The sequence below is a fragment of the Peromyscus maniculatus genome, chromosome X, assembly GCF_049852395.1.
Source record: "Peromyscus maniculatus bairdii isolate BWxNUB_F1_BW_parent chromosome X, HU_Pman_BW_mat_3.1, whole genome shotgun sequence".
Taxonomy (NCBI): domain Eukaryota; kingdom Metazoa; phylum Chordata; class Mammalia; order Rodentia; family Cricetidae; genus Peromyscus; species Peromyscus maniculatus.
Genome location: NC_134875.1, coordinates 4,762,941 through 4,789,197, shown reverse-complemented (window position 1 = coordinate 4,789,197; position 26,257 = coordinate 4,762,941). Strand labels below are relative to the sequence as shown.

Below are 26,257 nucleotides of genomic sequence, written 5' to 3'. Positions count from 1 at the left end.
GATGCACCTTAAAACATGTACCTTGATTACATGGAATGCTATGTATTCGAAAACATTGTAGAAACAATGGGTTGTCAATATTTCAGCTTTGCCTCAAGAGATGGATATAAGTGTCATATAGATTGTAATGGCACAGAAGAAATATTTGAGAGCTTAGATGCTTCCAACTCACACAGTGAATGAATTTGCTCTCACTAAAAGTTGTTTTTGCCTTGCCAAAGTGCTTCCTCAAATTCTAGTACTTTGCATAGTAGTGACCCTTAAATGTTTCCATTTTTTGTGTTGAATCAAATCTTTTCTATATGATGGAATAATTAGAAAATTGGAATTTCATTATATTGAAGTTAACTTGACAATAGAATTACTAGTCAAATTTAAATCCCCCAAACAAAAATCCCTTGCTAATGATACAATATTTATGTGAATTAGTCCTAACCTTTGGGAGGCCATTAAACACTCCCCATTAATAATTACTTCTAAGTGATAGCTCAAACTTGGCAGCAAATGGGAGCATTTATGGGTTTTTCTCTCCCAGTATTCACAGGCTTTCATGAAAGCTGGGGCTCCCTTGAGGTGAGGGAATAAAGGACTTGCGGCACTTGGATCTCTCCCTCTGCTCTTCACTTTGTGCTTGGTGAACAAGGCTGACTTCATTCCACAGCTGGATTGATATGCAAATTTACCAGACTAATTGGCTTCCCCAGCTGTCTCCAGAGGGCAGATGTATTCTTTATCAAGTGCTGTCTAGAGCTGCATTGAGAACATTAGAACTACTTAATTGAATATCAATGAATCTTTATAAACTAATAATGATGGGGAGCCTGGGAAGTGTGAGGTAGATTTGTCAGACTGAGAAGAGGAAAGCCCTGATTTGAATTTGTGGGAAGGGAAAATTTCCTGGGGTTTTTACAAAACAATTTAGACTTCTTTGATCTGAAATTTCTGAAAGCCCTACTGGTTCCTTCTTCAACATGTCATGTGTTGAGTGTAGGACATGAGAGAGTGTGTGGGCCTATCAGCACCTCCCCCTTTGCCTAATGAGTTCATTTTCTTTCACACAAGAGGAGTCACCAGTACTTTCTACAATCCTAGGGTCCAGGAGCAGTGCAAACAAACTGAGTAGACCTGGTACAGGGCAATGGGAGCCAACAGACACTCCTTTTTTGTCCTAGCATAGCTGATATTTGGAATGTGTGAGCGCCAAGAACTCTACTGAATCAAACCATAGCAAAGCAGAAAAAAATAATAGAGAATCTTGTACAGTTAGTAGCAGCTAGATTCATATTGCTGGGTCACTTACTCAGTGCTTGTCTGAGTTGTACCTTTGATAGGGATTTGATTTTCTTCCTCCATCTGTTATTCCCTCCTGTGCTACTAAACATTTAGAGGGATGACAGAAGAGTGTAAGACCAATTGCTAAATGATTTTATCAATAAAAAACCCGAAGCCAGATATTAGGAGGAGGGGCTATGGGATAGAGATGCAAAGTAAAAAAGAAGGAAGGAAAACAAGCACATTTCAAATAGAAGGTCAGTGATTTTTGTGAAAAGGACTGTGACAAGCAACAAAGTTGGGGAGAAGGCAAAAGGGCAAAAGAGTAGAGGTACAGGCTGCTGTGTCCTGAGACCCCTCTTCTGCTCACAGGAGTAGAGATCATGGGGGGATACTTAGTTAATATTAATTATCCCCTGTCGATCTGTTATTAAAGCTCAGAAGCTCTGGGTAGGAACTTGAGGCATTTAGAGACTCTTAACTATTACCAGATCCTCAATTTTTCAGAGACAGGCATGGTCCGGGAAATGAAGGTTATTCACAGTTGGTTGGTCTAAGTCAGATGTAGCACAAATCTTAAAAGTTCTTATTAATAAAAACAAACCTGGAGCTTGGTATTGGGGTGAATGCTGGAAGATTTGAGAAACAGAAGAAGCCACAGCCACCTCACCTTGCCAATTCCTCAGCTGATCCTGTTTCCTCAGACTGGATGCCTCTCAGCTGAACTGTGCTGCTCAAAAGCCTAAAAGCTAAACCAACTCTAGTTCCTGGTTTTCACACCTTATACAACTTTCTGCTTTCTGCCATCACTTCCTGGGATTAAAGGCATGAGTCACCATGCCTGGCTGTTTCCAGTGTGGCTTTGAACTCACAGAGATCTGGATGGATCTCTGCCTTAGGAATGCTAGGATTAAAGGTGTGTGTGCCACCATTTTCTGACCTCTGTGTCTGTCTAGTGGCTGTTCTGTTCTCTGATCCCAGATAAGTTTATTAGGATGTACAATATATTGGGGGACACAATATATCACCACATTTCTCCTTTTTTTGTCTAAAATAATAAAAGAAGGTTACAGTCAAGAATTACATTAACATTGTCTAGTCCATTATTATTAGACAGACTCAGACCAAAAAAAACTCCATTATATATATTAACAATGTCAAGTCCACTAACATTTGATAAACTCAGATAAAAAGTTTTCATTACTTATCCTATGTAAAACAAGTATTTCCTTTTTAAAAGTAGATTAAATAATCTCCCTTTTTATCTTATCATATCCATATTCTTTTTTCTTTTCATAATAGATTCAATAATCTACCTTTTGTCATTTTTATATCTTCACCTTTTTCTTTTTAGAGTAGATTCAATGATCTACCCATTTATCCTATTATTTCTTTATCTTTTTTCTCAGAGTAGAGTCAATGATCTACCTCATATCTATATTCTCTTTTTTCTTCTTCTTTTTCTTTTAAACAAAAACTCTGAGTCTAATCTCCTTGTTCAGCTTTTTTTTTCCTGATCATTAACAAATAACAACTTGTAACCAACCATCATAAACAATGACAATTATTCATTAGTCATTAAATGACCAAAAAACTACCCACCCCACCTCTTGGGAATGTGGGTGTTGTTTTCTTAAAATTACTTCCTGCTTTCTGGGGGCAAAAACATCTTTAGGGAATCCTGAAAAGAAAATACTTGGGTTAATTGTCAAGTCCTGAGATAGTTAGTTGTATCATTTGTCCAGTATCGGCATAATGCGAAAATGTAGGACTTGTCTCAAGTCCTTGCTCGAGTTGTCTATGAATCTGAATCATTTCAGCTAGCCATTTCGAAATTGTCCTGAGTAGTTTGTAGTCCAAAGTTGATCTTTCCGTGGTGTTAATCAGCTTAATGGCTTTACCATAGTCCATGTGGAATCATCATTGTGGGGTCCTGTCATCCTTTTGAAGATTTCAAAGTTGCTATTAGGCTTGATCATGGTTTCCTGCAGAATTATTTATTTATTTATTATTCATTTATTCATTCATTCATTCATTTATTATTTATTTATGTATTTATTATTTATTTATGTATTTATTATTCATTCATTTATTTATTCATTTATTCATTCATTCATCTATTTATTTATTCATTCATTCATTCATTCATTTATTTATTTATTTACCTCCTCTGTAGTTTGGAGCAATCACAGTCTGATAAATGTCTGTCTCTTGGAAGCATGAATGTTCTTCCCCAGAAGAGAAAATCTTCACAGCAATTTCTCCCCACCATTTGTCTTACCAAACTTTTCCAAACTGACCTTTGCTGATGCTTTCTTGTAACATGATGGACCTGGCAATTCTTTGAACAAGTAGCAGTAAACCCTTCTTCACAGGGAACAGCATCACCGCAATCACCAACATGATGATAAGCAGCCAGCAACTTGGAGCAATAGCCACTGCCTCTATGGTCCCACTGCCACTGTTTGTGGCTTGGCCCCAGCCACAACTTCTCCTTAGCAAGCCTGCTAGGCTGGCCTCAAACTCGGGATCCTTCTGTCTCTGCCTCCTTCAGTAAATCCTACCAGCATGCTCCACCACAACTGGCTGAGGGTAGCTTAGGTCTGACTCGGGGCCCACAAGGCTCTAGGCAAGGGGCTTTTTCATGTATTTGTACCAAGAACATTGGGTACCAGATGTAGCATGAATCTTAAAAGTTCTTACTAATAAAATCAAACCTAGTACCAGTTATTGGGGTGAATGCTGGAAGATCAGAGAAGCCACAGCCACCTCACTTTGCCAGTTCCTCAGTTGATCCTGTTTCCTCAGTGTAGCTGGAGAGCTTCTCTCCAGGTCCCACCTAGCTCCACAGTCCCACAACCCATGTATAAAATAATCACCCAGACGCTTATATTACTTATGAACTGTATGGCCATGGCAGGCTTTTTGCTAATTGTTCTTACATCTTAAATTAACCCATTTCTATAAATCTATACCTTGCCACATGTCTTACTGGCATCTTTATGTGTTGCTTGTCCTGGTGGTGGCTGGCAGTGTCTCCCCCTCCTTCTTCCTCTTCCCTCAATTCTCCTCTCTCCTTGTTCCGCCTATACTTCCTGCCTGGTCACTGGCCAATCAGTGTTTTATTTATATAGAGTGATATCCACAGTACCTCAGACTGGAAGCCTCTAAGTCCTTATCCAGAATGAATCTCAGCTGAACTGTTGCTCAAAAGCCTAAAAGTTTAACTAGCTCTAGTTCCTGGTTTTCATGCCGTATATACCTTTCTGATTTCTGCCATCACTTCCTGGGATTAAAGGCATGAGTTACCATGCCTGGCTGTTTCCAGTGTGGCTTTGAACTCACAGAGATCTGGATGGATCTCTGCCTTAGGAATGCTATGATTAAAGGTGTGAGTGCCACCATTTTCTGGCCACTATTTCTGGCTAGTGGTTGTTCTGTTCTCTGACCCCAGATAAATTTATTAGTGTGCACAATATATTGGGGAACACAATATCACCACAACCTGCTTTGGATTTTGTTGCAAGCAAGAACTGTTTAAAAGAAACCTCCATGACCTGGGTGGTGGGGTGGGGACAGGGAGCTAACTGTGAGTTCTGCTGAGGATGAAACAGGAAAGAAAAGAAGGATAATACTGCTATGTTCAGGGCTGGGGATATAGCTCAGCTGGTAAAGTGTTTACTATGCATGCATGAAACACGAGCTTCCAAAACCAGTACCATATAAACCTGGCAAGGTGTTGAACATCTGTAATCCCAGCACTCAGCAGATGGAGTCCAGAGGATCAGGAATTCAAGCTCATTTTTGGCTATATAGCAAGTTTGAGGCCAGCTTGACATATCTGAGAACGTTTAAAAAATACTGCTATGTTTACAGAGCCTTAACTAGGATGCTGAGAGTAGGGAAGGGTACAGGGAAGGGAGAAATAAGTTCATAATATCTTCAGAGTGGAAGAGCTGAGCTACAGCTCCATGCATGGGACTTTTTCAGAGGACAACAGTGACTACTTAGTCACAAACAATCTAGTGGGGACTCTGCTTGTGAATTTGATTGCAATAGACACACAAGACCAAATTATAGTAAGGGAGGTTTGGTGGGGGCTTCTTAGGAGCAGAGCAATTTGATTCATAGTACAGAACTCAGCAGGAGCTAAGAGTTGGTGGCAGGATGATTTCTCTCAACAACCCATAGACAATAAATCTACTCATGCTCTACAGAAATAAAACACAGACCTGATTAGAGAGCTACTAGGCACAGACTTGAAGTGATAGGTTGGTAAGCAGACATCCCATAAAGCTTAATCTTATTGCAAACTGGATATACCATGTTTGGTTGATATCCATGCAAGGCCTGCCCTTTTCTGAATAGAAATGGAGGAGTGATGAGTGGAGGCAGAGGGGAGGTTGTTGGGGAGGGACTGGTAACTTCAGCCAGGATATAAAATAAAAATAAATTTATAAGAATAAGATGTACAATTGTGAAGATGAATTAGGGAGAAACAAAGCATTGTGAACATAAAAAGCAAGAGAAAGATGAAAAGGAAATATTATTTTGGCACATGGCATGTTTTCCTGCAATGAGGACACATAAAGAGTATGGGGAGCTTTCCACTCTACTTATCCAGCCACAATAGGGCTAAGCATAGTTGGATAGCAGCCAGTCACACCCCACAGTCAAAAATAATCTGGACCACAAGAGTAGAGTTTCAGCTTTGGAAGGTGGCAAAGTTCTAGAGATGGATGGTAGCAAGTCTATATAAGGGTGAATGTGCTTAATGCCATTGAACCACATGCTTAAAAATGCTTAAAACAGGACCAGGGAGATGGCTCATTGGTTAAGAGTGTTTGCTGTATAAGTAAGAAGTCCCAAATTTGAATTTCCCAGAACTCATGTAAAAAGACAGGCATGGTTGTACACGGGCCTGTAACTCACATTTGTGTGAGTGTCGGTTGGGTGTGGATATAGGTCTACGAATGTGTGTGTGTGTGTGTGTGTGTGTGTGTGTGTGTGTGTGTGTGTGTGTGTGCAAGTTAGAGGAAAACTTATAGGTGTAAGTTTTCTCCTTCCAGCTTTTGAGATCTGGGGATCAAACTTAGGTTAACAGGTTTGGCAACAAGTACCTTTCTAGCCCCTTCACCCCCTTTAAAATGAATTTATTTGTAATTTGGATACCTTATGATTTATGGAAAGCTGTAAGACAAAGGGTAGTAAATACACCAATTTAGCCCTGAGACAGGCTTATTGTTTCTTCCCTGAAGGAAAAAAGATATCTGGACCTCATGTTGTTTGAGATAGTTAATAGTTTGCTCTTCTTTTCCTTTCAGTCTTTAAAAGTTGTACAACTTATTTTTTCACAATTTCATATGTATATAGACTATACTTTGATATTAGTTTCCTCCTCTCTTTATTCCATCTCATTCCTTCCCTCTCCTGCCAATCCCCTTCATTTTCTTCCCAACAAGTCCCCCTAGCAGCCCCCCTTTAATGTCTTTTGATTTTTGTACACTACTGCATTTAATTAAGATTGCTTGCATGAATATGGGTGGAGACTATTTACTTGAGAAAAGACAATGTACCTGTGGTTATATGATTAAGGAATATGTCTCTGCCTTCCCCAACAACCATTAACTCTATCCAAAGCATCCATGAGAGAGTGTTGGTGGACCTAGTCCTATGCAGGTAACCACCATGGTGGCTGTGAGTGTACACAAGAACCATGCCTTGATCATAAAAGAGTGCTTTGAAAGGCTACTTTGGTGCTCTGAAGATGCTCTCATTCTCACCCATTTCCCATAGCTGGAATTTTCGTGGTCCTGCCTGGCCCACAGTCAGTACAAATCTCTCTCACCTACCAGTCCTGCAGCTGCTCAGACCCAACCAAGTAAACACACAGAGACTTATATTGCTTATAAACTGTATGGCCATGACAGTCTTCTTGCTAGATGTTCTTATATCTTAAATTAACCCATTTCTATTAGTCTATAAGTTGCCACATGATTTGTGGCTTACTGGTACCTTATTTCTCGCTTGTCATGGTGGCAGCTAGCAGTGTCTCTCTGACTAAGCCTTCCACTTCCCAGAATTCTCTCTCCTTGTCTCGCCTATACTTCCTGCCTGGCTACTGGCCAATCAGTGTTTTATTTATTAACCAATCAGAGCAACACATTTAACATACAGAACATCCCACAGCATTTCTCCACTGCTGAAACATCCAATAAAAACAACTGGATGTTTAACAAAATGTTGATGATAGTTACAGCTTAGTGGTGAGTACATGAGAGTTCATTATACTACTCCATTTACTTTTGAGTATATTTACATGTTTTCATTGTCAAAAGGAAGTTGAGTTATCTTCCAGAATTTTGACTTCCTAGATATGGAATTTACATGACTGTAGGAAATGGGAAGTGGGGTGCAAAGATGATTCAGTTAGTGACCAGAGTTTAATCCTCAGAACCCATGTAAAAAGATTGAGCATACTGGTATGTGGTCATAATCTTAGTATCAGGGAGGCAGAGATGCATGGATACCTGAGGCTCTATGACTAACCAAACTATCTTACTAGGTGAGCTCCAGGCTAGTGAGAGACCCTGCCTCAAAAACAAAAGAAAACAAAACCTGAGGAATCACATAATAGGTTATCCTCTGACCTACATATGCACATACACATGCATGGATATGTGTAAATACACACAGAAGTAGAGGGAATCAGAGATAGAGAGAAAGAGAGACAGAGACAGACAGACAGACAGACAGAGATAGACAGAGACAGAGAAACAGAGACAGAGGTGTGGTAGAACCAACTCCTAGCTACTCTGCAGTGTTAAATTTCTAGGAATTTTATGAGTTGGCTATTGAAAAAGTCATTTTTTACAGTTCAATTTTATGAATTTGTAAGTAAATAAATGATATTTATAGAAGGAAATGGACACCCAAACTCATTATTGCCTATTCATTTGTGTCATTTATTATTATGAATGACCTTAATGTTATTTATTTCTATACAACATTATACACAATATACAGTGGGGTGCCAATAAACATCTCTTTCCAGCTCCAAGTCTAGTGAGTGAATGTTATTTGAATTATCTGTAGTTGGAATACTTACATCATGAGAATTAGAAATCATAGTAAATTGGAGCTTAGCTTATTGTCTACATTTAAAGTGATAGTGGAAATATTAGTAATTCAAATGAATCAAAAATGAGTTGTGTTCATAGCCATTGCATTTCTGAGTAGCACCAAAAAATGATGGAAATATTTTAGCATTAGAAAACTATTATCTTACTCAGCAAATGTCACATACATATATCAGCAATGAATACATAGATTTCAGTCATACATAATGCTGAAGGGGAGAGGTGTTTCAGTTTAATGTATGTAATCTGTGGGAAGGTGAACTGGAGCTCACCTGGAATCATCCATTAGCTATAATGACAGGAAAGTGACTGAGAAAGAGTTAGCAAATGTAGATGCAGTGGCATTTATCAGAACATGCTTAAATGTCAGGAGGTGTTGGCTATGAATAAAGAAGCTAAGTAAAAATAAAAAAAAATGGATTCCTGAAGAATTCATTGGTTATATTCATAGCAAAGCATATTGTACATTGAATTACTCAGGCTACATACACTACTATCCTGAGAAAAGAAAATTATTTCCCTCAGAGAAAACAGTTGTTAAATAAACCTAGCAATTGCCGGGCGGTGGTGGCGCACTCCTTTAATCCCAGCACTTGGGAGGCAGAGCCAGGCGGATCGCTGTGAGTTCGAGGCCAGCCTGGGCTACCAAGTGAGCTCCAGGAAAGGCGCAAAACTACGCAGAGAAACCCTGTCTCGAAAAACCAAAATAAATAAATAAATAAATAAATAAATAAATAAATAAATAAATAAATAAATAAATAAATCTAGCAAACAAATGCAAGGCAAATGTTTAAAGACTAGGGATTTAATTTTATTGCTGGCATGCTTCTCTGCTTATCTCAATCTTAAATTCTAGGTCACAAGATTGAACTGTAATCTTCTTTTTCTGCTTAGTGAATATAGAACTCATGAAAACAAGTAGAAAAACCAGGCACAATGGCTTCAAAGTTATAATAAGCTCCCCCTTTGTGACTGTGGAGGTCTTTGGAGATAATCAATGAACTATTAATGGCTCTTTGGTTGAAAAGCTACTGAAGTAGACATCATCATGGAAATTAAAAACAATTTACCTGTATTGGTGTTAACAAAAGTGAGTACTCTCTGATATTCATATATCTGTGTACATTCTTTTCTTTTGAGAAACCTTTAAAGATGTATAAAATACAGTATAATGAATCACCTACACTAATTTCCAAGATTCAACACTTAACATTTCTTCTTTTCCCAGTGTCCTCTTGTCCATTTGCCTATTTGATCAGTATTTACTGGCAATTTAATACATGCCAGATTCAAGGTTGGCACTATGGCAACTAGATACTGCCTTTGCAGGCTTGCTTAACCATTAGAGGAAGAAGCAATTTCTTAAGCCTAATCTACCCATCAGGGCCACATTTCCCAGCATATTTGACTTCCAAAACTGATCAGTGCCAGTGACTTGAGGTTATCAGCATTAGTTCTTGCTTCTAAAAACAACATTTGAGTGTGTATATTTTTTTGTGATTCTGTCCATTTTTTAATCCCTTGAACAAAGCATGGAATCATATTTGTGATTTTCTTTCAAATTCAAGTTGAAATTTTCTTGACTTTCCTTAGGCTGGATTTGAACTATCTTTAGACAAATTGAGTAGTGACAAATTTGTGTAGTGAAAAAAAGAAAAACTGCTTAGTGATCAGGACATCCATCCAAGCAAGAGATTGGAGCACCTTAAACTCAAACATTTAGAGAATCACGTTACCAACTTTAGTGTGTGTGTGCAAGAATCACAAAGATGGGCAAATATGGGGCTGGGAGACATAGCTCAAAGCTTAGGAGCATTGGCTGTTTATTCCAGATGATCTGGGTTTAATTCCCAGGCCCTATATGGTGGCTCACAACCATTTGTAACTCCTGTCCTAGGGAATCCAATGCACTTTCTAACCCTGAGGAAACCACAGGCACATATGTGGTACTCAGACAAACATGTAGACAAAACATTCATACACAGAAAATAAATATATAAATAAATGTATCATGAAGGACTGCTTTAAAATGTGTAGTTATCAGGTGTCATCTAGTGCCAAGCTAACTGATTATGAATGAAGACAGCATCAGCCCTAGGAAGACACACTGAGGAGACATAGATCAAGAGCCTGCAGGCCTGCAAAGCCAGTAATCAAGTCAGTAATCAATACCTGGGACACTCTGCTCTAAGTGATCAATATGAGCCTGAGAGCCCCAAGATAGAGCCATCACCACAACTGTGGTCCAGTGGAAGCCTCTGCATCATCCAAGAGAGGAGGAAGACCCAGTGAGGCATCGGGGAGACCACCAAGGGCACTGGCGCTAGAGGTGTAGAAGGGTGTGGTGATGAATGAGGGCCTGGACCGGCATCTACAAGCTCCATGCCAGTGCATTCCTGCCACATGTGCACAGAAACAGACAACAGATGGTGGCTTCCAACAGTGTGGGCCAGGAAGGAGGAGAATTTACCTTTCCCCTGTGGCAGGTGGAATTCTGCAGATGATATATTGGAATTCTTCCCAAAGGAGGAGTTACCCAAATAGCCCAGTAAAGCCATTCTGAAGCGATGCAATATCATAGTTTCCTTTAAGAAGTCAGCTCTGTGGAGATGCTCAGAGAGGTGATTTGTTGTGGTTGGAAAGACAAAGACATTTTCCAAATTTTATTCTGAGAAGCAGAATACATTAGTGCTGAGCAGAAACTTAAAACAAATACTGCAAGTTTTCTCTCATAGGAAAGCCTAGATTAGTGTGTGTGTGTGTGTGTGTGTGTGTGTGTGTGTGTGTGTGTGTGTGTGTGTGTGTGTGTCTTGTGGATATAGATGATGAAACTGGAAAGGGGACCATGAGAAGGGAAAAGAGGATTTGTGTGTGAGAGGGTAATACAAAGCATGTGGTGGGAAAGCAGGAGGGAGGTGACTGGAGAGATGAATGGACCATTCAGAAGTTACAGGGGAACAGAAGACAGGGCTGGTGAAAGAGGGTCAACAAAAAGTGCATATGAAAATGCCAGAATAAAAACCTATTAAACATGATTTATTGGATATATACATACATATCTCTCTGTTTACATAGATGATGATACTAAGTGCTTGTCTCCACGTGGAAGGTCCTGGGTTCAATCTTAAGTATCACCAATAAATATATAAAGTGGGACAAGCTGGGCATGGTGGCACTTTGTAATCCCAGTCCATTAGAGGTCGAAGCAAGAGTTCAAAGACAGCATAGGTTACATACTGAGACGCTGTTTCAAAACAATGAAGTGTCCAAAGTGTTCATTCACACAAGCTCCTATTTAGGAGGTGGGTTTTTTTTTAATGACTTCACTTGAGATGCACATTAGAGTGTAACTTTGAAGCTTAGGAATAGAACTCATTTATATTAGCAACTACAAATTTGAGGAATTTGTTTCTATACTTCATAAGAAACATTAGGTTAAGATATTGATGAATTAATTGCCTTACTGCCATTAATAACTGGAAAACACAGCAATCATGAGAATGCCTTGATAAGATGCTAACAGTGCAAGGCCCACTGTCTCACTCCTACCCTTCTACTGTGGAATTCTAAAGGAATTCCAGTCTATTATCAGCACAGTTTAAAGGCTAATGAAGAAACAATCTTTTGTAAAGCAACAAAGAACAGAGTTTGAAAGCAGGTCCAGGAGAATACAAGAGGAAACACTTGTCTCTGTGAAAGGCAAATGTGCCTATGGACATTCCTTTTTTCCCCTTTAAATACCATAGGTAGCTTTGCAACCTAAAACCTGAGCTTTCAATGCTTGTGTTTCCAGCAGCACTTTCCTAAATGCACCATGTGTTGTTGACTGGTGCAGTTTAGGAGTGGAGAATGCTAAGAAAGCAGACACTCAAAAGAGAAGAAGCAGAGCAATTTTCTGACATGTTTGCTAGACTTCTGCATAGAGCTCAATGTTACTCTCAAATAGAACTTATGTTTATTTGTGCAAAAACTGCCCTGCAAACTAACTTGGGAAGGTGAGCCTAGAAAAGTGAAGAGAATACCCTGTTGCCAGAAGACCTTCCCAAAGTATGACGTTCATGGCATTGAGAAAGAGATTTTACAGAGAGACAAAGCAAGAAGAGGAAGGGATGTGAATCTTGGCTATGATGCTGAAAAGCCTTATAGGGAAGACTATTTCTTCCACTCTCAGCATTCCTTAGTTGCTTGTGGTTATGCAATACCAAATGATCAGCCCTGAAAACATACATACAGGTAACATTATACACACTGAGTAGGTTGTACTTATATATGCATGAATATACATATATACACATTATGTATTATATTTATATGCACTCATATGCATGTAACATTAGTTAATGAAAAAATAAACCATGGGTTTGAAAGAGAAAAAGGAGGGATATATGAGAGGGTTTGGAGGGAAGAAAGGGAAGAAGGAAATGATATATTATAATCTCAATAAATAGATAAATTTAAAAAGCCTGTGGCCATAGGCAAGTCATTTCATGTTTCCCCATGGCTCAAATCAAGACCACAATCCCGACCTTGTCTATTACAAGCACAAAGTAATTCCTTATAGCATTGGACAAGATCAGGCTACCAGAGAGTGCTGACATGCCAATTTTCTATGATCATGTCACTAAAGACAAAGGACACATTCAGGATGCTCAACTTCTGGTTGTTCACCTTTAGGCTTATGTCACATGTATATTCAGATCATGGCTATGATTGTTATGCATCACAATAGAACTTTATGATTCGTAGATTTTTGTGCCTTCTATCAATATGGCAATGTGGTACTCTCCTGGGTTGGTCTTAATCCCCGCCACAAGATGGAGGAACATTTCTTATGGGAATGTGACCACTGCCCACACTATGTTGCTGTATCCTTCACCCATACTCACTTCTAGTATTGGTGTATGGCATTCAAAGGATGCTGACCACATACAAAGATCATCCATTTTAAGAAAGTAATGATTTTACCTCAGAATTCAAGAGGATGTGGTTGGAAGCTGTGTTTTACACCATGCTATCTAATACATAGCAATACTTGGATAACACCAGAAAATGAAGTACTATTTGTACATCCCCATGTATTCTCTGAAAGGTATTTATTTGTGTTTGTCATGTACAGTGTGCAGTAATGATATCTTGGAAGGTCAGTTGGAAGCTGGTTTTCATAGGTGTCCCAATAGGTAACAGAAGGTTCATGAATGACATTGTGGCTACCATGCATTAATGACACAGAGACATGCAGAGACAAGAAGATGCAGATTGTTCTGATTCAAGTTGGCGCTGAAGAGCTGTGGCAGAGTGATTGACAACAGTGGCATTTCCTTTTTCCCTTAGTGGGAGATGGTCTGTTAGCTATCCATGGTGCACTGGACAATATTGAGCAAGAAGAAATGCTTCTGAGCAGGAAGACATGGGACCCAAACCCTACGTGGACCTGCACATGCACTGACTGCACAACAAGCAAACATCTCAGTGCTCCCATTTTTCCCTGTCATGCTAATTGAAAAATCACTATACCCCAGGCAGGCCTATGAGTTTTGTTATGCATGTTCTCATCAAACACATCAATTAGAGAATCACTGGTAACCCTGACTTCACCTACCTTAAATTTTTTTTATTATTTATTTATTTATTTATTTATTTATTTATTTATTTATTTATTTATGTGTGTGTGTTGTTGTTGTTGTTGCTGTTGTTGTATGCAGGTACCTGCAGAGGTCAGAAGAGGGAGTCAGATCCTCTGGAACTGGAGTTACAGGTGGTTGAAAGCCACCCAACATAGGTACTGGGAACTGAAGTCCACTCCTTTGAAAGATGAACAAGGTGCTCTCAGCCTTTGATCCATCTCTACAGTTCCTCACCTGCCTTTTTAATTTTTTGTTTGTTTGTTTTGGTTTTTTTCGAGACAGGGTTTCTCTGTGTAGCTTTGCGCCTTTCCTGGGACTCACTTGGTAGCCCAGGCTGGCCTCGAACTCACAGAGATCCTTCTGGCTCTGCCTCCCGAGTGCTGGGATTAAAGGCATGTGCCACCACCGCCCGGCAATTTTTTAAGCCAAATGTCTCAACTTCCTCACTCTGGTATCTTGTGGTGACATATGTGAATAAAACACTCAGATCAATCCATCTCCTCTGGGCCTGTCTTTAAGCTGAGTGGGGTAAAGATCACATCTACTGGTGGGTACCACTGTATATTCAACCAAACTCAACTAAGCTTCCTATTTCATTTTTCATAGTTATTTCTTTAAAGGTCTGACTATTAAAAGCATTTAAGCATTCTCCTTACTTTATTATTTCGTTCTTTGATTGAAGGGTCATGGGATCGTACACTGTGTCTTCCTCTGAAAAATCACATTCCATGGACATAGCGAATGGCTCCTTCCTCTGGGGAAACCTTGGGGGTCTCCAACGTGGGCCTGTGCCTCGTTTTCCATGTCTGCTCCGTGGGACCTTTTAACTGATCCTCCACCCATTTTCCGAGATAAGTGCCTTAGCTGTTGTTGTCCCACAAGGGCACCACCTTAAAATGTGGCACTGGAGCTTTGTTTGGAGTGGCTATTTAGATGTGTGTGAAGTAGCCACTGTTCTTACTTTGAATTCATAACAAGCCTCCTTTGGATATGCAAAGTCGATTCTTTTAAAATTAAATGAGGTGAGGTGTCAAGCCAAGCTAGGGCTTTGTGCTCAAGCAGAGTTTTGTTTGTTTGTTTGTTTGTTTGTTTCAGAAAGCCAAGGACTTGAGTAAACATCGAAAAGCTTTTATTGGTGGTGAAGAAAGTGAAGTGAAGAAAGAAATCTGCAAGGCGCAGGACAGAGTTATCATGGAAACTGTAAGTCCTGTGTCTGTAATGCCTTGTGCCTCAGGATGGCTTCCTACGGGCAGAGATGGAATAACAATTCCCTAATTCTCCATTTCCAAACAGCAAGAGCAAGATGTGTCTGTTGTTGAAACATACCTTCAATCCCTGGTCCTTGACCACTCTGAAGAAACCACCTGAAGCTCACGTAGAGGACGCACAGGGAGCATTAGCCGTGCTAAGAGGACGTTAGTAGCAGTCAGGGCAGCTCCTTTCTCTTTACTTTGCCTGTTAGAAATATGACTGAGACTCTGTTAACCGTTAAGTCAACCCCCAACAGTTCTGTGAGTAGCAACAGTTCAGTGTGGATCCTCTAGCCCCTGACAGCAAGGGAGATACATTCTCCCCAGCAGTGGCACTCTCATTTTGCAAGAAAATGTCATTTGATTTTACGATTGGCTTCTTTGGTTCCCTGTCACTTGCCCAAAGTGAATGTTACCTTTCTTATTTCAGGAAGAAATAAATAACGGTGGGATCCATTTTTCTGTGCGTGCTTTCATTTATTCAGGAGGTCACAAAGCCAATTCCATTGCAAACGGGCCTTTATAGGAAAACCAACCCAACATGTTCACTCAGACTTAAAACTGAGCACAACTCATGTTTTCCTGCCCAGATGTGCTAAACTGTTGACAGCGTTCCCACAGCAGAGCCAGATCTTAACGTGTTGGGTGTGAGCTTGCAGTGGGGCTGTGGCATTTCCCAAAGACTCGTTTCTGGGCTGTATTCAACACTGGTTGGAAGACACCTGCCCTTATCTTTGGTCACAAACATTTTATCATCGATGAATATCTGCATGAGCATTTACAGTTTCAGAATTTTAGATGGGTGTTTCCAGGAGCAATTTTTATAGTGCTTCTATTATTCATATTATTTACTCAGCTTGGATGTGGAATTGTACACAATAGGCCTCTAACTCTAAAAATTAAAGATTTCCTATTTTTTCCCTTATTTTTTCCCTGTGCTGTTTTATAAAGTCTTGAAAACCTTTTTCTGAATCCATTTGAAGTTGTCTTTAATATATCCTTTATGCATATTCTTTGTGTAGCTTACAATTAAAAAGAAAACCCATCTCCTAAACTGATTTCCATATTTCCCCCATATTCCTCATTTCATGTGTCTGTATTATCCATTCTTCTCTTCTTTTGTATATTTTTAAAATTGATTTATATATTTGAAATTATCCTTAGTTTTACAAGTGAATGTTCTTCATGATTTCATTACCACATATGTATATCTGCATATCTGCATACTGTATATATACCAAGCCACCAGACTTCAACCCTTTTCTTTCTTCCAAATATGCCATCTTCCAAAATCACCTGTTTCCAACAGTCTTCTCTTCTGTTTTCAGGTCCTTTAAATTATTATTTTTTTCTCCACATATGATAGATAATATATTGTACTTGTGTTTCTACGTCTGGCTTTTTTTCCCTCTTAGTATCCTACAGTTCCATCCATTTGCTTACAAATGGCAGAATTTCATTCTCTTCATAAGCTGGGGGAGGCTTCAGATTTGTATGCATTTATGTAATTTTTTTTGCCTTCATGAGTTGGCCACTTGTGTTGTCTGTTTTTGCTTTTCTATGTCTCCTCTACTTGAATGGTCCTATGAAGTTGTTAGTTTCCTTTGTGTCAGGGGAGGGAAAGACAGAGTATGGTGAGTTTGCAGGGAACTGGGCAGATAGAAGCGATGGTGTCAGTGCTTAGACTGATGGGTACAGGCCTGAGCTGCTCCAGGTTATGGCCTCAGCTGAATTTGGGAGGGGTGGCCAAACATTGCAAATGAATGGGCAACTGCAGCTGTTTGAAGTAAGAAGTGGAAGGTAGCTATGGCATTCTTGCCCAGAGCATACAGAGAGGTTTCCAACTCCAGTCACAGGTCACGGGAACGATGTCTCAGATTCTGTCTGGCCATCATACCTATATGCAAATGATAGCCTGTGGGAGGAAACCAGTCGCCAAACAAATATGCTGAGGGTGGGACTTGGATAGCCAAAAATTGAAGGAAGGGCAAGCAGAGTGTCAGACCATTCGGCAAGTAACAGTCTGTAGGGTAGAGTTTAGCTTTAGGGACAGGACGTCATGTACAAAACCTCAATCCCAGGGCAGGCAAAGCCATAGATAGACGTTGGAGCATTCCAGGCACTGGCACACAGGTTATATCTTAATCACATCCAGTGCCAGGCAAACCTCCTGGCAGATCTTGCTGATGAATAATGATTAATAAAGGTTAATAATGAGTCATAATCCTCCATGACCCTATTCCTGACATGCCACTGTTCTGTTCTGTTCACGTCTGCATCCCCAGCCAAAAGGCCGCCTTGGCACGTGGGTCGTCTCTGCTCTGTGGTCTCCTATGAGAAGGCCATCTTTCTGATGCAGCTGGCCAGGCTGGCCCTGCATGCGTGTTCAGGGCCAAGAGGTGCATCGTGGGTACCCCCACCCAGGTCCCCCCTGTCTCCCTCCAAAGCGGCGGTTCCCCCACCACCCCGGCCTGCCTTCCACACCTGCACCCCGAACACCACTGTGTTGCCGCACTAGGCCACCCTGACCTTCTTCCCCTACCTTCCACTCACTCCCACCTCATGCCCAAAGGAAAAACGAGGGAAACCAGCCTGTAGGTCACCCGCACCCCAGCACCACTCCCACCCGCTGTGTTCCTCCAAGTAGGCCCACCTCACCCTCTGCCCCCACCGCCGCCCTCACCCCCAGCCCCAGCCCCAGCCCCAGCCCACCCCGTGCCAAAGGAAAAGCCAGGGAAGCAAACCTACGGGGTTCTCGAACTAAAGCTTTAATAAGAGCACAACAGGGAGAAGGAAGGGGCGAGGCTGACCAGCCTCGCAGGGCTGTCTGTGGGGAAGTTGGGGCGGGATGAACTGATGCTCGGCGGCGGAGAGACTGGGGCGGATGGGCAGGTCAGCAACCCAGAGCCAGCCAGCAGCAGCAACGGCTGCGGGTAGTAGCTAGCGTTGACGTCGACGCCCACGATGAGGGCCACCAGCCGGGGCCACCTGGGAGATGGTGGCGAACTGGAACAGTTCGCTGAGCATCGTGTTATTGTAGACAGTCATGTCCAGCAGCTCTGGGGTGATGAGCCTCTGTGCGCCTCGGCGTTGGGCCTCATTGCCTGCCAGCTCCAGCAGCCTGCGGGTCAGGAACTCCAGGATGGCGGTCAGCAAGATGGGCACCGTTTCGCTCAGCCGCCGGCCATGGCCGCTCTCCCGAAGATGGTGTTCCACCAGGCTCACAGAGAAGGTCAGCTCGGCTCTGGAGGTGCGGGAGCGGCGAGACGACGACGACGACGACCCTCGACGGCTGCCCTGTCTGGTCCTGGGCATGTTGGCCTCGGAGCGCGACCTCACAGGCTGGTTCCGCTCCACCTGGCTGCTCTCTGCTGGCCCGCTGGGCTCTGGGCCTCCAGGCCGATCCCAACGGCCCCCTCTGCGTCTGGCTGCGTATCCTAGCGACGCCTCACGGTCGAAGGTCACTCTTCCGTGCTCCCACTCCAGCTCCCACTGATGACGTGTCGTGTGTCATGGCTCCCAGGCAGCCCTCGCTAGGGGCGCTGTCGCCACCTTGACACCTTGGGCTGCTCAAGGAGCCTTCTAGGAAAGACCTGGGGGGGGGGCAACTCAGTGGTTCCTTTGAGAACCAAGCCCTTCTTCACAACCCTCGGCTTCTAAGGTACTTTCACCGTGCCTACCCATTAAGCATGAGCTCTTTGTCCCTGCCTTCCCCACCACCACCCACCACCCACCCCACGCCCCACCCAGGATCCCAGTCACCGCTGTAAACCTGAGGGTTTTTTTTTCCCTTTTCCTGCCGGAGACTTAAACTCGGAGCTCCAAGCATCCCGAGCAAATCCAGAGCTACAGGCTTTCCTGGTCCCTGGGGCCCCTTAGCCACTACTCTGCTTTCTGCCGCGTCAGCTCATCTCTGAGTTGGACAGCTCTTGTAGGTGGAATCATTCGGCAATCTGTCCTCTTGAGTGTACCCGTGTCTGTCCGTTTCACTTAGCATCCTGGATTCATGATGTTTCACCCACAGTACACAGTTCCTTGTGTCTCACCTCGCCTATGTAGCGGCTTGAACCAGTGCTCCTCCATTCCTTTCCACACCCGAATAATAGTCCACTGTATGCTAACAAGTCTTTTGTAGAACATTATTTTAAGCTGTGTTACTCTTGTTTGTGTAGCATGAATCTTAAAGAGTCTTATTAATAAAACCAACCCAGGGCCAGGTATGGGGTTGAACACTGAATGATCAGAAACACAGAACAAGCCACAGCCACGTCACCTTGCCAGTTTCTCAGCTCATCCTGTTTCCTCAGACTGGAAGCCTCTGAGTCCTCATCCAAATGAATCTCAGCCGAATTGCTGCTCAAAAGCCTAAAAGCTTAACCAGCCAAATGCTTCTAGTTTCTGGTCTTCACGCCTAATATAGTTTTCTGCTTTCTGCCATCACTCCCTGGGATTAAAGGCGTGAGTCATCATGCCTGGCTATTTCCAGTGTGGCCTTGAACTCGCAGAGATCCATGCCTCCAGAAAGCTAGAATTAAAGGTGTGAGTGCCACCATTTTCTAGCCTCTGTATCTAGTGGCTGTTCTGTTCCCTGACCCCAGATAAATTTATTAGGGTCACACGATATTTTGGGGAACACAATACCACCACATCCCCCCCCCTTTTGTTGTATAAAATTTTAAAAAGCTTATAACTAGTGCAAGAAAAACTATATCCAATAAGCATATACAATATATACAGTCAAGAATTATATTGACGATGTCTAGTCCATTAACATTTGAAAGATTCAGACCAATAACTCCATTAATATATAACAACGTCCAGTCCATTTGCATTTGATAAACTCAGACCAAAAAAATTCATTACTTATCCTATTTAAAACAAGTAGTTCCTTTTTAAAAAGTAGATTTAATAATTGACCTTTTTATCTTATCATATCCATATTCTCTCTTTTCTTTTCATAATAGATTCAATAGTCTTCTACTTTTTGTCATTTATATATCTTCCCCTTTTTCTTTTTAGAGTAGATTCAACGATCTACCCATTTATCCTATTATTTCTTTATCTTTTTTTCTCAGAGTAGATTCAATGATCTACCTCATATCTATATTCTCTTTTTTCTTTTCCTTTTTTTAAACAAAAACTCTGAACCTAATCTCCTTGTTCAGCTTTTTCCCTGACCATTAACAATTAACAACTTGTAACTAACCGTCATAAAGTGACAATATCCCTAACTTACTAAACAACCAAAAAACACCCACCCCACTTCTTGGGAATGTGGGCGTCGTGTACTTAAAATTGCTTCCTACATTCTGGGGGTTAAGACAACCTTAGGGAATCCTAAAAAGAAAATTTGGGGGTTAATTGTCAAGTCCTGATAAAGTTAGTTGTATCTGAGTCAATTCAAGATGGCAGAGACAAGCAGACGCAGGTAGGCCTGTTGCAGCTGCCGGCGGAGGTAGACGGGCCCAGCAGCAGCTGACAGGGACATTCAGGCCCGGAGGCAGCTGGTGGAGACATTTGGGCCCAGCAGCGGCCCACAGAGGTGGACAGGCCCTGCAGCGGAGATAAGCAGAGGGAGGTGGACGGGCCCTGTGGCGGCCGACAGAGACATTCAGGCCCGGCGGCAGCGACCCACAGAAGTGGACAGGCCACGCGGCGGAGACAGGCAGACACAGGTCGGTGACCTGCGGAGGTGGACGGGCCCAGTGGCAGCAGCCAACAGGGACATACAGGCCCAGCGGCAACCAGCAGAGACATACAGGCCCAGTGGCAGCCCGCAGAGGTGGTTGGGCCCGGCAGCAGTGACAAGCAGAGGTAGGTAGGCCTGCGGTGGCAGGCAGCAGAGACATACAGGCCCGTTGGTGGCCCGCAGAGGCAGACAGATCCAGCGGCAGCTGACAGGGACATACAGCCCCAGCTGCGGAGACAAGTGGATGCAGGTGGGCCTGTGGTGGCAGGACCCAGGGGTGGACAGGCCTGGGGACGGAGAGGGGCGGATGCAGCTTGGAACAGGGATACCCCTAGCCCCAACACCTGGGGAAGAGGCTATCTCCGTGGGTCGGAACCAGGGTGAGTCTGGGCACTCCGTCTGGGGACAACCCAGGGCCCAACTGCTGATCCTGTGAAACCCAACAACTTGGAGGTGAGACTACCCTGCTCAGCTGAAACCCATCTGGGAGAGGATTCAGATGCCTACAGTTTGAAGTCTGAGGAAACAAGATCAGCTGAGGAGTTGACAAATGAACAAAACGTGACCTGGGAACACAGAAGAAGGCGCTACCCAGCCACTAAACCACATCACCAGAATCATAAGTATATAATTCACCGACTGAAATCAGCTGTCCCTGAAGAAACAGCCCAATAGCAACAATTTAACCAAGAATCCCTACTATACCAAGGCTAAAAATTAGAACAAGAGAGGCACTCTCAGACACAGACACCACCTGCACTGCAGAGAGGAAGAGATGAGTAGACGCCAGCGCAAAAATACAGGCAATAACATAAAGACCTATATGGAAACATCAGAACCTAGTGATTCTACACCTGCAAGACCTAAACATACCATGACAGAAGAAACAGAAGAGATCAACCCTAAAAATGACTTTAAGAAGATGATAGAGGCCCTTAAAGAAGAAATAAAACATTCCCTCAATGAGGAAATAAAAACTTTCCTTAAAGAGGAAATGAAAAACTACCTTAAAGAGGAAATAAAAACTTTCCTTAAAGAGGAAATGAAAAACTACCTTAAAGAGGAAATAAAAACTTTCCTTAAAGAGGAAATGAAAAACTACCTTAAAGAGGAAATAAAAACTTTCCTTAAAGAGGAAATGAAAAACTCCATTAAAGAGGAAATAAAAAACTCCCTTAAAGAAATGGAAGAAAAAACGAACAAAAAATGGGAAGAAATCAAATCAAGCCTAGAAAAAGCAATTAAACAGATGAAAGAAACATTCCAAGATCTGAAAAATGAATTTGAGACAATAAAGAAAACACATGCTGAGGGAATGCTGGAAATAGAAATCCTGACAAAACGAACAGGAACTACAGAAACAAGCATAACCAACTGATTGCAAGAGATGGAAGAGAGAATCTCTGACACTGAAGAAACGATAGAGAAAATAGATTCGTCAGTCAAAGGAAACACTAAAGACAAAAAAGTCGTAACACAAAATGTCCAGGAAATTTGGGACACCATGAAAAGACCAAACCTAAGAATAATAGGGATAGAAGAAGAAGAATACCAACTCAAAGGCACAGAAAATATATTCAACAAAATCATAGAAGAAAACTTTCCTAACCTAAAGAAAGAAATACCTATGAAGATACAAGAAGCTTACAGAACACCGAATAGGCTGGATCCAAAAAAAAAGTCCCTTCGCCACATAATAATCAAAACACTAAACACACAGAACAAAGAAAAAATATTAAGAGCCGCAAAGGAAAAAGACCAAGTAACATATAAAGGTAAACCCATCAGAATAACACCAGACTACTCAATAGAGACTATGAAAGCTAGAAGATCATGGACAAATCTCATGCAGACACTAAGAGACCACGGATGCCAACCCAGACTATTATACCCAGCAAAACTCTTAATCACCATAGGCGGAGTAAACAAAATATTCCAAGATAAAACCAGATTTAATCAATACTTGTCTACAAACCCAGCCCTACAGAAAGCACTAGAAGGGAAAATTCAACCCAAAGAAGCTAAACACATCCATGAAAAATCAAGCAATAGATAATCCCACACCAACATACACCACAGAAGGACAACACAACACAACCACAAAAAATAACAGGAATCAACAATCATTGGTCATTAATATCCATCAATATCAATAGTCTCATCTCACCTATAAAAAGACATAGGCTAACAGAATGGATAAGAAAACAGAACCCATCCATCTGCTGCATACAAGAAACACACCTTAACTTCAAAGATAGACACTACCTCCGAGTAAAGGGCTGGGAAAAGACTTTCCAAGCAAATGGATCTAAGAAACAAGCTGGTGTAGCTATCCTAATATCTAGAGAAAAAGGATGTTTCAGAAGAGAAGAAGTCTTGTGGCAATGCCTCAGTGGTCCAAGTAACTGCCAGAACTCAGAAATCCGTGACGGAGACTAAGGCAGCAGAGATCTAGAGTGGAGTGCTGAGTTCTGGCAAACAGCTGCATCTTTCTTCCAGTAAGTACCTGAACAGGGCTGATGTGAATTATGTACAGTCCAGTGCTGTGGATATCATTCTATATATATAAAACACTGATGGCCAGTGACCAGGCAGGAAGCAGGTGGCCAGGCAGGAAGTAGGTGGGACAAGGAGAGAGGAGAATTCTGGGAAGCGGAAGGCTGAGGAAGAGACACTGTAGCCACCGCCAGGACAAGTAACATGTAGAGACTCTGGTAAGCCACCAGCCACGTGGCAAGGTATAGATTTATAAAAATGGGTTAATTTAAGATAAAAGAACAGTTAGCAAGAAGCCTGCCACGGCCATACAGTTTATAAGTGATATAAGCGTCTGAGTGATTATTTTATACGTGGATTGTGGGACTGCGGGGCTTGGGGAACCTGGAGAGAAGCCCTCCAGCAACAGTCCAGATTTTAAGAATCATACTCTCTCAGGGATCTCCACAAACTAGTGGGTGTCCTCCCTCACTGCCCCTGTGAGACAGTCTCTGTACGGGAGAGGCCTCACGTGACTCTGTCTCTGGTGTTCCTCTGGGGACACCTGTGTGAGAAACTGTATGCTCCAGAACCAGCTCTCGTGTCCTTTGGCCAATGCCGCAGTGTGAAATAGTCCAACGTGGGAAACAAAAGATGATCCCAATTGGGAATCGTGACATTTTTTTTTTATTTTTTTGGATGATGGTCATGTTCTGTTTTGAAATAACCTCTGTGTATTTCATTTATTTTCTTTTACCTGGCGATCTCTGAGCAGGCTTCAGATTTTGACAGTTGATGAAAGATACGACAAGCATTAATGTGTGGGTGAAAAGCTTGGTGAAATTCTGAGTGAAGTTTAAGTTAAAGTTGGTTGAACTTGGGATTGACTGGGAGGCCAAAGATTTAAAAAGCAGAAGATTCTCTCAAGACACAAGTTGTGTGATAATAGTGTGTTTTGTGTGTGTGAATGAGAATTTGTAAATGTTGAATTCTAGGCTTCGACAATCATTGTCAGTGCAGATCAAGCTGCAAGTATTTATGTTTTAAAACTTAAATTATAAAGCTAGTTATGTCTTTCTAACAACTAGTTTTAATGTTTATGAGCATATTTTACCTACATTACCTTTTCAGGATGTTGAGAAAGATGCATCACAAGCACAGACTGGAGGCTGGGGGCTAGATGGTTTTGAGGAAGAGGTCTTGGTGGACTCTTTCATAGAGCAAAGGGAAGCAATGCCTTCTGGGAAATGAGCTAAGTTTGAATCTAGTCTTTAAGATTAGAAGTCAAAAACAAAAATATTAAGGAAAGGAAAACCTAATTGATCTTTGAAGTATTGTTATGTGGAATTGAGTGGGACTTTTGAGGCCTTTCTTCCAGAAAATAAGGACTTGGTTGTCAGGCCTATATTAGGCCTAAACCTTGGTGCCATGTAGTTGTACTTAAATCATTTCAATGGAAAGTGTCTTAGTGATAGGAACTTCTAGTGCAGTTTGGAGTTCTTCCATTTGAAAAATGTGATATTTGCATGGGATTGTTTGAATCTTGTTTTCTAGTCCCTCCCCATCACCACCCTCATAGTCTGAAGGTAGATTTTTCTCTTGATAAAGGAACAAAAAAAGTGAACATCTTGTTTGTAAATAGGTATCTAGTAACTAGTGGTAAACTTGAAATGGTAGAATTCTTTAAAGCCTAATTCTAGGTAGCCTTAAGAAAATGTATCTTAATTATTTTTGAACCTGTATTCACCTTGTTTTTTCATATATCTTAAGTTATATTTTCTTTTTCAGAGCTGCTTCTTATTTGGGGCTACTTTTTTTTTTTAAAATTGAGGCGTAATTCATAAAAGGGTATATTGTTTTGATGAGACTTTTTACAACTGTGGCTGGATGTCTTTCTTTAGTCTTCCAAGAAGGGCCATTTTACTTTTTTAGAGTTACTTTTTAAAGTCATGAGGTCAACAACTTGGACTACTATGCATGTAAGTGCTAATGCAAATTAAAGCCCAAGTTGACCTCCAGCAGCAGTTCATTCTATGTTGACAGTGAGAGAACACTTTGCCTGTTAGGATACTGTTACTAGTGGACTGAAATGCTGAAGAAACCCCTCCCCCTATTTTGTTTTTTGCAAAAATCAAGGTATATTCTAGGGTTTCCTGGTTGACCTCAACAGATAAACTGAGATGATAGTCTTAGGTTCAGAAATGATCTGAATGTAGATTTACAGTCTACGTGTACAGCTGGCTAAGTGAGATCGCTTTCACAGTTCTGCATGTATCCCATCGGCTCCCCATTAGTCACTGAACTCTTAAAACTGGTATTGTAACATTACCACAATGTTTTGCGCCAATTTTATAAACTTTACAGTGCAATATGTGTTCCTTTTCTGAGGCAAACCAAAGGTATATTTCTCAAGGTTCTGCTGCTATCAGCAGCGTTGATGGAAGATCTTTTATACGTTTGTAATAGATAGAAATAAACCAGATTGCAGTTTTTGTTTGTCTTTTTTTGAAAATTTAAACCATGTACCAAGTTTCTAGTCAAGATTGTGTAGGATAAGTTAAACATAATTGCATTCTATTAACCAATATGAGTGTATTTCTTATGCATATAGTTACATTGAAATAAAGTTCTAAAAAGCAACAAAAATAAAAATAAAATTAAAAAAAAATTAGCAATGTGATTTCAACAACCTGGAGTTTTTTTTTTTGTTTGTTTGTTTTTTTGTTTTTTGTTTTTTTTTTTCCTATCCAGGGAGCCAGCCATTCCACATCTAGGAATTTTGCCTAAGAAAACCAGTGAAGATGGGCT

General features: G+C 41.4%; 1 protein-coding gene and 1 long non-coding RNA gene across 2 annotated transcripts; one reads left to right on the top strand and one right to left on the bottom strand.

Annotated features, from left to right (window-relative positions):
* Positions 1-14,730: 14,730 nt before the first annotated feature.
* On the top strand, positions 14,731-15,745 carry LOC143270890 (uncharacterized). Its single transcript, XR_013048105.1, has 2 exons — positions 14,731-15,235; positions 15,329-15,745. It is a non-coding gene; the product is annotated as an uncharacterized LOC143270890 (long non-coding RNA).
* A 2,285-nt stretch (positions 15,746-18,030) lies between these two features.
* LOC143270840 (histone H2A-Bbd type 2/3-like) lies at positions 18,031-18,994 on the bottom strand. Its single transcript, XM_076561999.1, has one exon. The coding sequence runs from the start codon at positions 18,598-18,600 to the stop codon at positions 18,226-18,228; it is 375 nt and encodes a 124-aa protein (XP_076418114.1). The 5' UTR covers positions 18,601-18,994; the 3' UTR covers positions 18,031-18,225.
* Positions 18,995-26,257: the final 7,263 nt, after the last annotated feature.